General features: G+C 40.4%; 2 protein-coding genes across 3 annotated transcripts in view; one reads left to right on the top strand and one right to left on the bottom strand.

Annotated features, from left to right (window-relative positions):
* Window positions 1-729: 729 nt before the first annotated feature.
* LOC117962096 (phospholipid scramblase 2-like) lies at window positions 730-8,619 on the top strand. Its single transcript, XM_034901180.1, has 8 exons — window positions 730-900; window positions 1,396-1,493; window positions 4,053-4,342; window positions 5,145-5,187; window positions 5,387-5,607; window positions 6,785-6,946; window positions 7,283-7,444; window positions 7,543-8,619. The coding sequence occupies exons 2-8, from the start codon at window positions 1,481-1,483 to the stop codon at window positions 7,600-7,602; spliced, it is 951 nt and encodes a 316-aa protein (XP_034757071.1). The 5' UTR covers window positions 730-900; window positions 1,396-1,480; the 3' UTR covers window positions 7,603-8,619.
* A 2,844-nt stretch (window positions 8,620-11,463) lies between these two features.
* tnk1 (tyrosine kinase, non-receptor, 1) overlaps window positions 11,464-15,850 on the bottom strand; it is a 14,963-nt gene continuing 10,576 nt past the window's right edge. For both annotated transcript variants that reach the window (XM_034901175.1, XM_034901176.1), the window contains 3 exons: window positions 13,614-14,101; window positions 13,213-13,308; window positions 11,464-11,803 (listed from right to left, as the gene is read on the bottom strand). In XM_034901175.1, the coding sequence (XP_034757066.1) occupies window positions 11,648-11,803; window positions 13,213-13,308; window positions 13,614-14,101 (740 nt within the window). In that variant the 3' untranslated portion in view covers window positions 11,464-11,647. The remainder of the gene's footprint in view (window positions 11,804-13,212; window positions 13,309-13,613; window positions 14,102-15,850) is intronic.

The raw sequence follows: 15,850 nt of genomic DNA, 5'->3' as shown, positions 1-15,850 counted from the left end.
TAGATTATCAGCCATAATGTCTAAACCATCTGAGGTAGACTGACCCAGTTTCTGATCCTGATGAAGCTAGAAGTCTGTGTGATATCAACCTTGTAACATTATAAGCCTGGAAGGCAACGTTGAGGGCTCTACACCCCAAACACCGTCAACACTGACAGTAATGCAGCGCTATATGATAGACTTCGTCTTAGGTTTAACAACCTATGAAACTAATAATGAACAATATGAAACTAAAACAACAGAAGCTTAATTTAGAATGGCTTTGGGACAAAAGGCTATTCAGAGGCGGATAAATGCACTTTGGAGGTGGGTAAACGCCATTTCCGAATTTTAAGAGGTGCATAAACGGCGTTTACGTGCGTTTAGCCTCCACTACATCCCTGCTTGCATCGTAATAATTGACCGTTAATATTACACTGTCTATGATCGTAGTACCGGCCAGGCCAAGACCGTTGAGTGTCCTGACCATAGTGACAGTAACGAGCCTGTCAATACTGAGTAATTGGCTCCCCCTGGTGGTCCTCTCTGCTGCTGCTATGCACTAAAATAATAACGTGTTTTTATTTCCATGGCGTAAATCCTCGTATGTGACAGTCAACTAACATGAAAGCCTACTAGATCAAGTCGAAACGGTATATTTTTACAGTTTACAGTTTACAGTTTGTCCAACAAGATAACAGATAGCCTACTAACGGAAGGCTTAATAAGGGGCGTATGACTCAGAAAGGGGAGGAGGATATGCTTATTATTGACTGCAGGAGGAGTGATAGCAAGGAACAGGTTGGTTTAGAAGACGATTAAAAGCGCCACCTTGGTCTCCATAAATGGGGCGTTTTACCACTTCAATACTTTTGTTTTCAGTGCTATTTATCTAGCTGGGACAGACCTGCTGCCAGAGAGGTGAGTTTTTCTGCGTGATTTTCGTTTTCTTCCCTTGTCAATATTGGATTTATTTTCATTTGTGTATTCATGTCCACGGTGTCTGGCAGAGATGTAGGCTAGCCATATATGTTATGCTGCGAAAATGTGTAGGCTAAAGAGGGCTTTTAGAGAAACGTACCGTTGATCATTTTGAGGGATTTGTAGCTGTTTTTCAACTTTGTTGGTTAGACCTAGCCTACACCCACTTTTATTTTCTAACATTTATAGCTCTTAAACCTCGAGAACAAAAGAGCTTTTTGCCGCCCTTTCGTTCAGACTGGACTTATGAACTGTCATGGTGGTTTTAAACATGTTGTGACCAACACGACACATGATTATAGGATAATGGAAGTCCCTCCACATATGTCAGCGAGGATGAATGTTGTTGGACTCTTTTTGTCATCGTCACTTTCAGTTTGTGTGCAGCCCCCTTCCCCTTTTTTATCACACCCTGTGTCCCTTTCGTTCCTCCAGTTTCCCATAGCGACCCAGGGAGTGGACCCGGAAGTTTGACCTCCTTTCTCTCCGTGTCCAGAAAAGTCCCATCCAGCTCCTCGCCATGTCTGCTCCTGGTAAGCGACAACTATGAAAGTGGAAAAACAACTAGATGCTTTCCCCCCCGCCCCCTACAAATTGCCATTAATAGTTTGACTATTACACAGAAAACGAGAAGAATTAATAGCTTTGAATGTGATTTGTGGAATACATTTGCTTGAACACTTTCTTAATGGCTTCCTCTATTATTTTGCTGCCATATTGAAACGATTAGGCTCTTGAGTCTCAAATTTCCATTAGACCTTCCTGTTCACTGAGCATCACTGTGGGATGACGCTGTCCTTGCGGGAATGCTGCCCTCCCCAAGCTGGTGGAATCTGAAAGAAATGCTTGCATTATCTAAACGGGGAATAACTCTTGATTTCACCCGTTGGGCTAGCACACTCCTCCTTCTGGATGGAAAAAGCAGTTTAAAAGGTGAAAGTAACCATTGTGTGTACATGAGGGATGCCTTCCTGCGATTTCTCTGGTTTAATATGTGGGTTTGTTTCCTGCAAGTAGCAGAAGGAATGTGGAAGAGGTGGGGCAACAACCACATTCAAAGTTTACTCACCACGTTACTCAGGTCCCCCTTTTGGTTTCAAGTGCTTGATTGAAAGTTTTTGCGACTGTAATCCATGTTTATTTTGAGATTTAACACCATTAATTGGACTGTCCTGCCATGTCAAGAGAAACCAGTTTGGTCAGTTAACTCATACACAAATGAAACTGTGTTGACACTATGAAATTCTATTCATTCTTAATATAGTCAGTGTCCTTGACATTTAAGTGCATGCAGCGACTTGGTATTTTATTTACAAAAATATAAAACGGAGAAGCAGAAGACTCTCCCATTTGAGAAGCTGGAACCAGAGAGAGTTTTGCACTTTTGCCTGAAAAATTGTTTCAGTTTTACGCTAGCTACGGATGAGGATAAACATCACAAGAATTTGTTTTACATTCAACTAAAAGGACAAGAAAACGTGTTTTGTCAGCCTTTAAGTTAAAAAAAAATACTCAATGACTGAACATAATCAAGACATAAGATGATTTGGTATGTGAGCAATCCGGTACATTAGGTGTTTGAACAATCTAAAATAAGAGGGGTCTTTCGATACTAGGCATTGCTTGCTTAATTAAAACATTCTTGGCAAATGCTTTGGCTTTTGTCCGTCTTGCGCCAGTCCAAGAATTTCACCTCTAGCAGCACAATACGAATGCCTCTGACTAGATAGAAAGAGAGAGGAAGGATTATTATTATTAGTGTGAAACGTGTGGAAATGTTCAGCTGCTCTCTGGGGAAAGTTCTGTGGTGACACTAGGGTTCACACATCTGTCAGGGATTAAACACATGACAGACCGCACACTCCCTTCCCTTATTGTCATTTAAACTTGTTTCTTTACAATCAACATATTTTGAAGTGTGAAGGACAGTGTAGGAGCGAGTAATTTGGCATTCTCTTATTGCGTTAAACTCTCTTGAACTAAACATAATAGTGTTCTATTAGCCATTTTAAAACCATGTTTTGATTATGCTTCTGGTATTAGCAGGTATTGAAGTGTCGTTGCTGCTTAAACTTCTGATGACAGGGGAAAGTCCGATCTTTATTACGAATTCAGACTTACCCTTTAAACAAACAAGCAGAAACAAAGTTATGTTGTATGTCATATGAGATGACCTAAAGCATTCAGGCTGCTACTAAAACTGAAGTCCCAGCTGTAAATTGCCAGTTGAAAACCTTACTGATTAGTGTAGTTTGCTCTGCTTAGATAAGAGCCTGAAGCTGTTCAATTTATGCCCAAATAAAGACCGTTATCAAGTAACTGTACTGTTAAAAGCCTAGTATTCACCACGAAAAGGTGATGAAAAACATCAGTATAGCATAGTCCAGTATTGGCCTCTAATTCCCTCCCTTGTAAAAGTGCTTCCAATCTCCTCTGCGGTTCAGATAATAAGTAGCTTATTGGCTCTGCTGTTCCATCAGGGAAAAGCAGGATGATCCACAGTAAACACACTCACACACTTAGGATCACAGGGCAGCTGTGATCAGCCATGCAAACACAGATCATGGCTTCCTCCGTCTGTGTGACTGAGGCGCAACAATGACCTGCATGTTTGTCTCTGCAGTCTTTAATTTTTTATCTTAATGAAAGGTAAGAACTTGGCTGAGACATCTGATCACAATTCCAGTTTTTCTTTTTACCAAAATGTATGTTTTTTTGTATTGTTATGTCCTGTAGTGCTAGGGGTATCTGGACATAAACATAAAACCAGATGTAATTGAAAGGATATTTATTTTTTGAATAATGCAAAACAGAACAACAGAGCTTACAAAGGGAAAAATGGGCCTATGGATGCTGTGCAACTCAAAAACAGAATATGACAAAAAGAGATCCTCTAAAGGAAGACTGTTACTAAAACTATAAGAAAACAAAAGGTGAAACAAAACCCCTCTCTAACTCTAGTATTTGGTAACTTTTTGTAGTTGTGTGTGTCCATTATAATCAACAGTCTTGTACAAATTCAGTCAAATAAAAGAATAAACCAGTACAAGATGATCTTTGAACTGATATGATGTGATGTCTTTTTTTTTCAGGTTACCCAGGCTCTTACAGCCAGCCATCCTACCCAATGCCTCAGCAAGGCGGCCAGTCCGTAGCCCCTTATCCAGTTCCTCAGGGCGGGTACGGAGACCCCAGCCAAGCCCCTCCACCAGGCTTCAACGTGGGCTACAGTCCAGCACAAGCTCCTGTCATGTATCAGCCTGGTGCGGTTGGCCCTGGCCCAGTTCCGGGACCAGAGTATGGTGCCCCTCAGGGAGGGATCGCTCCGGCTCCAGCTGTGGTTCCTGTTGGTGTCCCACCAGGGCTCGAGTACCTCACACAGGTAGGATAGAGTAATCGAAGAAAGGTCTGCATATTCTGTGCAGTCAGGTGAGGCTTAGAGGGATGATTCATGCACCACTCCTTCACTTCTGGAGTTTGCTCCCTCTTTGTTTCTGAGTGTGCAGCTCTCTGATAATGACAACTTCAGTTGACTCATAGAAATGAACAATAAGAATCTACACTTGAGGTGTAGTGTAGCACCAAAAGGCTAATGTCAGCGATTGGGTACCATTTTAGAACATTGAAATGCATTCATTAAATTAATTCCAAATTTTCTTATGTTTCACACATCATGTGAAATAAAACGTCATAATATAACATGTAGACAAAGATTCCAAAAATTACTTTTTTTTTTCTTCTGTTAATGTAATTAACTTACCATTAATGTACATGTACAGTGGATAGTCAGTGATGGAAATAAAAGAGTAATTTGGCTTTAGTTTGTGCACATTTATATCCATATTTCCATTTAAAACAATGTAGTAAGCCCACAGTTATCCCAGCCTTTCAACTTGTAAAGGTCGTATTCAACATGGTTCTTTCTTAAAACAACAACTCAATATGTTTTCTTTGTGTACATATAAGGATCAAAATTTAATTTAAATAGAGTTTAAACAAATAACTCTTTCTATACTCCAGCATCATTCTGTGATGTGGACGAAGTCTCTTTGCATTGCAAACAAGTGAAATGGTCCCCTTGGGTTTAACTGTAGTTTCTAGAGGAATAAGACTTTCAGACAATCCGATGGATATGCAGTATGTTGCAGTGATAAACCGTCCACTGTTCCTGCTTGTGGTTTTAGATTGACCAGATCCTGATCCATCAAAAAGTGGAACTCCTAGAAGGTAAGGCCTGTTACTTGTTCATCCAGTCATATCTGCACTTATCACCACCTTGAAAGCAGCAAAGAACCGTCAGCAGTTTGTTTATGGAGCTCTCATAAATCAAAATGGTAAAATGGTAAAACATCTGTCCTTGGAATTCTTTACTTATCTACACTTTATTATTTACCGTTATCACCCATTTTCCTTTCTCACGTCCCAGCCATAATCGGGTTTGAGACCAACAACCAGTACGAGATAAAGAACAGTCTTGGCCAAAAGATCTACAAGGCCAAAGAGAAGAACGACTGCTGCACCAGGAACTGCTGCGGCTCTCTGCGCAGCTTTGACATGAAGATAAAGGACAACATGGACAGGGAGGTCATCCGTCTCATACGGCCTTTCCGCTGTGTCTCCTGCTGGTGTCCCTGCTGCCTGCAAGAGGTCTGTGCGTGTGTGTGGGTCTCATATTATGTTGATTTACCACACAGGGTTTCCTTCCTCCTTTCCTTTCCATTTTTTTAGCAGTGTGGCAGGTCTGTCGGAACAACAACAACTCCCATCAACCCCGTCGCCAAATGGTTTACGTATGAAACGGAACACAAACAAATATGCTTAATCACCTCTATTCATACACTATGAGGCATATTTTCAGTTGAACTGTATTTGAGGAACTATAGGGCGCTTAACATCTACAACAGGTCTACGAAATGATTCTTCATAGAATTAAAAACCCAAATAACAACATCTATAGACTATTTCCAATTTATATTCTATGACATGTTGCCATGGTGGGCCGCCACTACAAAATCAACGTAGAGGAAACACTGTAACCCCAAGACTGATATTGGACCAATTCAATACTTGATTCATTCAGGGTGCTTTTAGAAATAAAGTTAAGCTTCCCCCCAAAAAATCACAGAATTAAAAAAAAAAAAACAACCAAAGCAAAAAAACAGAATTATAACTATTTGCATATCTAGATACCAATCAAAGTATGTAAGCAAACCAGCCCTTTAACAGTGGATTTTGAAATGGTAATTTGTGTAAAGGTTTTTACTCCAGCCCAAACCTGTTTGGTCCTATAAGCATAACAATCAGTAGTCCCACAGCTCTCAGTGGTTCACATTTAGATTCCTCGGTCTTTCCTCCCTTCCCCTTGTTACTGTTGAGTTTTCTGAGTGGCGCGTCCATGTAAAACTCTGTGCACCAGTCTGTTCAGGCAGGGGTTTGTTGAGACTATGAATGGCCCTTTTGTTTGTCCAAACTATCTCCTAGACTCCCCCAATCCTCTTCCATCCCTCCACCTCTTTAATCACATCGTTAGCAATCTGGCTACAGTACCATCCCATTGGCCCGAGCTGCTTCATTCTCACAGACTGCCGTTGTGTTTACTGACCACACAGGAGCCATGTGAGATGCATTACCTTTGTTATGTGGTGCCACAATGGAGCAGTCAGAGGTTCACTTATCAATTTTGTTTTCCCATGAGACACGCTAACCCCGTGGTGTTTTATTTGTAGCTGTTAAGGGATGAGGACAGATTTTAAACTCTCTGGGATGATTTATAAAATGTAGTGGCATGTTGGTATGTGTATGTAATTATGTATGTGACCAACAGATGGAGGTCCAGGCACCACCAGGCACCACCATAGGCTATGTCAAACAGGACTGGCACCCTTGCCTGCCTAAGTTTTCCATCCAGGGAGCCAACAAGGAGACCCTGATGAAACTGGAGGGGCCCTGCTTTGCTTGCAACTGCTGTGGGGATGTCAACTTTGAGGTAAGGTCAGATCGATGTGTTAGAAGAAGGTCAAGACAACACTCATATCTAGGCAGGCTAGCTGATTCCCCCTGTTTCCAGTCTTTATGCAAAGCTCAGCTTATCGCCTGCTGGTTGTAGCTTCCTATTCATCCTACAGAGATAAGAGTGGTTTCAGTCTTCTCATCTAACTCTCGGCAAGAAAGTAAATAAGCCTAATTCCCAAAATGTCAAACTATTTCTGTAAGTGAACCTTTCCAGTCCAAGTTTGGCATTTTGAAAACACCTAAACATGTTGACTTCTCAGTATATTTGATAAAAGGTCTACTAAACATTGCTGTACTTATTGCTCTGTAGCTGAAGAGCAAAGATGGTGAAGCGCCCATTGGTCGCATCAGCAAGCAGTGGAGCGGCCTTTTGAAGGAAGTCTTCACCGACACGGACAACTTTGGCATCCAGTTCCCGCTGGACCTGGACGTGAAGATGAAAGCTGTGCTCATGGGAGCCTGCTTCCTCATTGTAAGACCATATTTTAATTATTTAGTTTTAATTTCTGTATACTTGCTACCCCGGTCTAATCGGTATAATTAATTTCCTTCTGTGTTGCCACTTTGCAGGATTTCATGTTCTTCGAAAAGGTCGGGGACGCCAACCAGCGCAGCACGGTGTTTTCATAACCGAGGGGAAAACAACCGCTTTAGAGCAAGTGCCAGACATATATTCTCTTTGTGTACTGTACTTTGTTTTTTAAAATCCTGCCTTCACCTAATTCCAGCAAAAATGGCGTCAATCCCAGGATTATTTTATACACACAGAGCAAAATGAGCCGATAAACTCTTGATTCCAGGATTGTTTTTGATATCTATCCAAACTTATTTAGTGATACCTGCTGCCGTGTTGCCGAGGCCTTTTTTCAACGCCATGCAGTCTGTAGTTTAACTATTTGAAGTGGGTGAATGCACCACCATATGAGATTTAGTACCTGCCAAAGAAAGTCAACATCACCCCTCAGTGTCTTTTTCAGTGCCCACCAATGGAAATAGGAGTGGATTTCCACACAGTTATATGCTTCATCTATTATTAGCACACTCTTATAGGTGTAGTGCAATACTGGTGTGCATCTAGGCTAGGGGATCGTCTGGAATTGTTAGCCATGCTAGCAGATCCTTTGAGTTTAGTGCAAACTAACAATTATGCATGATATTATTATGCAAACAAGCTAAATTAAGATGCCTAACATGGTAAAAAAACAAACAGCTGAACTTTTAATCTATACATAACACAAGAGTTACAGTACATGGAACCTAAACATTTGCCACAGTCCTTTTTTTAGCTTGACTAGGGAAGTGGTGGTTGGGTCAGCAAGAGTTGTGAACATGGGAGTTGACACATGCTGAGCCTATTTACCAAAGTGCTCTTTCCTCTACCTCTCAGCAGCCTTTCTCTTCCTCAAAGCCCTCTGTCTTAAACCCTAGTAACAACCCCGTAGCATAGACTATAGTGTAAATGCTCCCATGGCCCCACTGTAGTTTATTGGTTGCCATGGAGACTGGCTTCACCTCCAAACCTGGCCCTCCAATTCCTCCAGGTTCCAGTGCCTTGAACATGTGCCAGGGTATTGTTTTAGGCGAGAGAGTGAGTCTCAGGTTAAGGTTAAGAGGAGGAATTATTAAAGTAAAGGAATAGAAAGAAAATGAAAAGCAGAAGTTAGGGTTTAGGAAATGTTAGTCTGACCTCATAGTGGTTGGAAAACCCTTGTTGTGGTGGGTTTAAGGAAACACATGGAAGACCTGTAGTTTTGTCTAGTAGAAAGAGACCTGAATGTAAAGTCATGACATTTAGTTATTTGTTTTAGCTCACATCGCCTAAGAATAAATAAGTCAATGGAAGCTTAACGTTTTTGCAAATTGCTGTTGAATACAACTGTCTGCTCTTCATCATTAATGTGACATAACATGGGTGTGCCTCCTGTGAGGCTTGGTTGCCACTAGTGCTCTCAAATCCAGACTACAGCTTTCTTACACTGCCACTAACTAATGTGTGTTACATATTCTGTAGGCCAGGATAACAAGTCCTTTCTATGAGGCAGACATTTTTATTGCTCTCACTTCTTGATGTAAATAAGCTTGCATAGACTTAAATACATTAAAACATTATGGCTGCTATTGTTATAGCCACAGTTGTGTTCTTGTTGTATTCAGGGCAGTGCAGATTCTTCCTATCACTCTGCACTTTTAGTTACACTACACAGTAGTTAAATAACCTTAGTAAACCTTAATAGATAACTGCATTAGTATGAATAACTTTAGTTAGCAATAGTTTATTAAGTACTTTTACCCAATACAAGTCATAGTGTTAACCTTATGTAACTTTCGAGCATTGTCTTTCAGGATTATAAATGTGCTTTGACAACATGTTGAACCTCATGCCAGTAAAGCCTATTGAAGTGGAATCGCTACCATCATCCTCTGTACAGTGTGACCCATGATAAGGAAAGAGGAAACAAAAGTAGCCAAAGGATGTACAGTACATTTATCGCAAACGTTTGTTCATTGTCGCAGTTTGATGTTTATGTGCAACACTTATTTTTTATAAATCAGTTCCATTTACAGCAGGCAGGATCTGTAGCATCAGTTTCCTGTTTTTATCAAAACCATTTTGTACCACTTGTAAATCACTTTTCTTTTTTACACCGAAATCCCTTGTACTTCAGAAATAAAACGAATGGCATATTATGCCGTGTTATAGTCTTGTTTTGTGTTTTTCTGCTCTGCTCATTGTCCAGGAAAGGTTGTGGGAAAGCCTTTGGAAACCTAAATTGTAAATGTGGAACAGCTGTTTTCACTTGGAAAAAATTATCTTTGCTTTATAGGGAATTCCCCCCCCTCTCCTGTTCTGGAACATCAGCCAAAGTTCCACTAAAACTCTGCTCCACTTTAGTTACTTGGTAACTTTCTCAAACATCAACTTTATTGGTGTCAATATCAGCCTCCTTTATCTAAAGATTAAATCCTAACCCTTCAGATGGAACAAAAGGAAACCGCATTTCTCTTCTCAAGTCACATTAAATATCATACTGTTTCCCCCCTCTGGGAAAACGCAGGAATTACAAGCAAAATATTTAAGGGAACATGTCTGTTCATGCCTATCCATGCCTTAGTGATTCTGGTAAATACCTCATGCTTTAATTGTCTTTCCATAATCCAATTGTTACTCTTATGCATTTGTCACAAATTCAGTGGCTTAGCAACTAGTCGCACAAGTTGACCTGCTGTGGAACTATTTACACCAGTATGTCTATGTTCAGTGTCTGTTAGTTTTCACATCCCATTAAGAAGAATACAACATACAGATATGTTGTGTAAAGTAGTAGTGGGAATGACCAACAGGATACTGCATGTTCAAGGTCTATGAGTCCATGGCCTCTCCTAAAACAGACATGAAGTTTTAGGCCCACTAAGCTTTGATCCTGCATTCTGGGCAATGTCAGGCTTTGAATTTAAATGATATAATACAATTCAAGACACTACACCAGCTCTTAATTATGCTGTTATAGTTTTACACTGCCAAAGGAATTCATTTTGACACACTGAGCTCCTCTATCTCCATCTGTGTGCATCCATGTCCCAGAAATGCTTGTTACTAACTTAGCTCCGGGGAGCTTATTCCCCATAATCCTTATATTTTTTAACCCAGCAGTTTTCTGTGAATTAGGGGGCACCTAAATCATGGTTGCAGCTTTCACAGTTCCTGTTCCGCGCCCAGCTATGCCCTTTTAGCTCTGCAACGTCCTGCTATGCCCTGCTACGCTCTGCAGTGCCCTGCTAGGACCTGCAGTGCTACACCATGAACTACAACTACTAATCATAGGCACCAATTTATGTTTTTCTCCACAGGTGCACACACCCTTTAAAAAACAACTATTAACTCGATAGTTAAGCTGTAAACTAGGGTCTTTCAATTTAGGACAGCCTTGCCTTAAATGATTGTGGCCTTCTGGTAATCTGGCACACGTGGGTGCTCAGTATTTTCCGGGGTGTTCGAGCTCCGGAGCACCCACGGTGGGCTGTTGGTGCCTATGCTACTATTTCTAGTCGTAGAAGTCATTCCATCATCTTTATTGGGACTATTTTTGCCACTGTGCATCACACCCCCAACAGGCCTCGTCAGAGCCTGGCTCTGTCCCAGGTTTTTCCTCGCCACTGTCACACTAAATGCTTGCTCTTGAGTGAATTTCTGGAATTATTGGGTCTTTGTAAATTATGGAGTGTGGTCTAGACCTACTCTACCTGTAAAGTGTATTGAGATAACTCTTGTTATGATTTGATACTATAAATAAATTTAAAGACACCAAATCTTTCTGAAGACCAGCAGGCAAAAATCCTCCCATGAAATTAAAAATGTGACACAGTGACCAACTGATTAAACTGCCCATATTATCACAGGTCAGCTTAAGACCAGATCATTTTATTCAACAAAATAATCGTTTCTAATATAATATATACAAATGCATTATGATAAAAAAAACTATTTGCACATTTGCTAAATAAGCAAAATATTCTTTTGTTTGTACATTAAAAAAATCTTCACTTTTCTACTTTTATATGCACTGGACCTCATGTATGTTCCCATATCAAGGTGCTCAGTGCGACAGCTTCAAATGCCAGTATTGTTGCTAAAAAAAGTTATCCATCGATGCATTGCTGAAGCCTGAAAATCCCTTCAGACTCGTCTTTCTGTGCTAACTGGAGGCCGCTCCTTCTCGCCAAACCATCGGAACAGGTAGCGGCTGGCCAGCTGCAGGTTCCACTGGTATCTGTTGAGGATCCTCAGACATTCTTCTCTGGAGCAGAGGCTCAGCATGTACATCTGGTCCAACTGAAGAGACACAAATCAAGTAGACACGGATCAGAAGTGGCAATCTAAATACACATTTTCTGGATACATAAATCCATTAACACCTCGAGCATTTTATGGAAACAAGACAGACAAAACAAGAGAGAAATGCTGGTCATTTGCTTTTTGAAAGTTGCAACTTTCAGGCAAGTTACATCTCTTTCCACACCTCAGCGAAGGCCTTCTCATGCATGCAAATGCAAAACACCTGCTGTCAAATCGTGTGGGGAGCCTATGTCCTGTCGCGCAACATACTTCGGTGTTTGGTGCAGTTTATCCCAGAATCTCAATATCCGTGTTCAAAATATGAAACACAAATTCCTTATTGATGATTGATTAAAGCTACATGGGAAAAACGAGATAGGTCTACATTAAAGATAAACATCTAACTCCAACTTCTTGAAATGTAGTAGATTTGTTCTGTTTATCTATATGAAATAAAGTTGGAAACAAATGTGTTTGAAAATCTCTGACATTAGATAATATTTGCATCTATATCATGTTTAACGAGCTGGTGTGGCTTTAACTTCATGCATTACAAAAACATATAAAACACAGACTGGATTAAGCACCTAAATGCACCTCGGGGCCTTCCAAAACCCAGCTCTCCCCAAGACCACCGTCACCCTGGGCCTCTAAGTTAGCTTTGTTATAAGTAGAGTGAACAAATCAGGCTGCACACACGGCAGCTTCATTACATGCACAGCCACCTGCTCCTATTCCACATGAACTCTCCCTGGCCCTAGGTTTTCTGTATGTCACTTTTGTTTGTCGTATATGAATAATTTAGAAATATGTGAGCACAAAACACTAAAAGGTCAAGACAGGCCCCCTCTACATGATGGATTAACTACCAATGCAAGTGTGTTGGTATTGACCCTCAGTGGTAAAAACTCCCTAAAAAATGTAATTACCAAAACCAACTTAAATGCAGTAATTGGAGTATTCTCAGTCCCCTGCACCAGGTTGGTAATGCAGTTATGCTGTATTTTATATTGTACTTTTGTGAATATTTTGGGTATGGTTACTATTGACAAGTGCATAGGTACTTTTAAAATTATGTTTGCCATTGCATTTTATAAAGTTAAACCTAGGACTATTTATTAGTATCTCTCATTGCAATGTAATTTCTTTTTATTTATTTATTACTTTGTAATGTTCCTTGAAGTATGTTTTAAATCTTGTCTTAATGTCATTTGATGTCCTATTAAAATCACTTACATCAGTAGCTTGTAGCTCTAAGTGACATTTGAACACTTTCAAAAACTAAACTCTGAAACATTTCACAAACTGAACTTTGCAACATATACAGGTAGATAAGATAACCCCCCCCCCCCCCCCCCCCCCCCCCCCCCTCCCATTATGTTGGGGGCTACATTTCCTGGTCAGACCTTGAGTTGTTGTTCAGCTCGCACTGGGTTCCATTCATTTCGTTGAAGTGCAGCATGAACCTCTTCAATGGTCACTCCATGAACTGCCTCCATAATCTGAGAAGAAGCTCGGTGTTAAACAAGTTTTGATACTAAAAAAAATCAAACCTTATTTTATATGGATTTTTCTTAAGCGTTATATATTTATATTTATCACTCATTACACTACATGCTCTGCACACCCATATAAGCATTTAAGTATTTATTTATTTATTTTAATCCACATAAATAACTCTTTTCCACAATGTTTTTAATTGTTTCTGTGCTATATTCTTTTAAGCTGTGAACTTTGCACGTCATTTTGCACTACAGTGCACTGCGGTATGACAATAAAGATATTTTGAGTCTTATGCGTCTCGTACCTGTGACGTGAGACTGTCTTTTGTGCTCTGTACATTAGGTAATTTCTCTCGATATCTGACTCGTTCCCTCTCTCGATCTCTCTCCCTGTTGTCCGTGTTCTCGTCCAGCTGCGGGGTTGAGCGTGCCATGTGGGCCATTTTGACCAGGTTGGAGCCGCCCATGCTCTGCTGCGGTAGGTGTTGGGGTTGAGGCTGCGTCTGCGCTGGAGGGGACAGAACCACCTGTGGAGACCAGGAGGTTCCCAGGACAGGTTGGATTGCAGGTCTCCTCGGTTTCATGTTTAAGCGTTTCAGGTTGAGTGGCGGCGGTCTCTGAGGCAGGGCTAAATCGACCCCGCTGAACCGGCGTTGGTCCGGCTGCGGTCGTACCCTACAAGCTGCCATCCCAGGGGACAGGAGTCTGCCCGGCTGATTCAGTCCCAACGCCCCTACTGTGTGAGCCCGGGGACGTTGTCCGCTCAAAACTGATTCCAGGCTCTGAGACATACCTGAAGACACAGGGAGAAGCCTTTTAAATATTAATTACATAAGTCAAGTGAAATGAATGAGGAAACAGACGGGACAATAGTACTGAACAGCGAGCTCCTAGTTCAGAGTGTATGTGGGCACTGCTAGGGGCCTGTCACAGATTTTCACAATTACTATGACAATTTTTCACACAACTGGCAAAACAGCTAACTTCGTGCTCTAAATCACACATTGTAAACTAAAACACTAATTTTCTAAATTTGCAAAACACTGCAAAAATGCCCCCAAATCACATAATTCTTCCTAAACACTAATATATGTTCTCTCCCAACAGGAACATTTAGTCAGTCATAGCCCATTGTCATAAAAACATTAATATCGGGTGGAATTAAAGAAAACTGAAATATTTTTTGTGTCAGGCCTGCCTTTATATAAAAGATATTAGAATATTATATTGACCATAGATTGTGTTTTACACTGCAGTTTCTCTTGAAGCCTCTACATTGTTGTTTTGTTGGGTTTAGTAAATGCTGCATTTTGGTTCTTTTGTTGCAGAAATTCAATACTAAAATAAATGAGCCAGCTCAGAGTAGCTTTGTAGAATGTATGGTTTACAGTATGAAAAAAGGAAACTAAGACATAATTGTCCTGGTACTCTTCTTCCTCTCCCTCATGCAGGGATCTTTCTTACTTTCTTTGTGTTCATCTTTCCACACCAAATGAGCCCAACTGCTGTAGGTCCTCTTTGTACTGTATGTACTACTGTAACATATCAGAATCAGCTTTGGCGAACAAACAAGGAATGGGACTTTGGCTACTTTAATCCTTGCTCTTAAAGTACAACACTCACTTATTGTACCACATAAAGAATACAGTAAAAACAGATGGTCATGTGACTGAAAGTAGCTCAACCCCTGAGTATGTTTCCTAGATGGGAATCAGCTGGGATTGATCTATCTGCATAACTTCAATCAGCTGTTTCTCTCATTTAAAGTAACAATGGAATAAAATGAAGGGGATATACTGTATTAATGTTTCAATTTACAATATGAACAGCTGTTCCCTTTAAATTAGGCTAAGTTATCTATTAGAACATGATGTTATCTGTTCTGACATACAGTGTGAAAGCATTTGTAAATTTGTCAGTAAAAATCCATTGTTTTTTGTAAAAGAAGCTCAAGCATTTTAATTATATGTTAACTGTATACATTTTGTGTAAAGAAGTGTGATAATCATCTAGCCTACACAGACAGAAGTTGTGCTAACTGTGTTAAGAGTTTAGGGAAGTTGTTAAAACATTGAAAAAATCTGTCATAGCAATTGTAAAAAAGTGTAAAGCCACTAGAGGGCAGATTGGTGTGAATGAATGAATGAATCCATACATCGAGTTACTTCCTGAATGGATAACAAGGTTCACGTCTGACATGAAACAATAGCATAACAAACAGGATTTTAAAATGAAATGTGAAAAGAAATGAATGGACAAATAGCTTTATTAGCTATTTCTCAAACCTTTTGAGGCCTTAACACTTTTATGGGGTGCAGAAGACACACTGTGCATGACCCTCTAGACGACATGATACATTTCACAGCAGTGAGGGTAATGTATAAACAGCTTAAAAGTTCTCTTTCTTAAAGATTTTTTGGGGTTTTCCCGTTATTAAAGTGACAGTGGATAGACATGAAAGGGGGAGAGAGATGGGGGTCAAGCAGCAAAGGGCCTAAGGTCGGATTCGAACCCGGGCCGCTGCTGGACTCAGCCAACATGG

The sequence above is a fragment of the Etheostoma cragini genome, chromosome 19, assembly GCF_013103735.1.
Source record: "Etheostoma cragini isolate CJK2018 chromosome 19, CSU_Ecrag_1.0, whole genome shotgun sequence".
NCBI classification, from domain to species: Eukaryota; Metazoa; Chordata; class Actinopteri; order Perciformes; family Percidae; genus Etheostoma; species Etheostoma cragini.
Note: the sequence above shows the minus strand (reverse complement) of the source record. Positions and strands in the feature narration are given on the sequence as shown.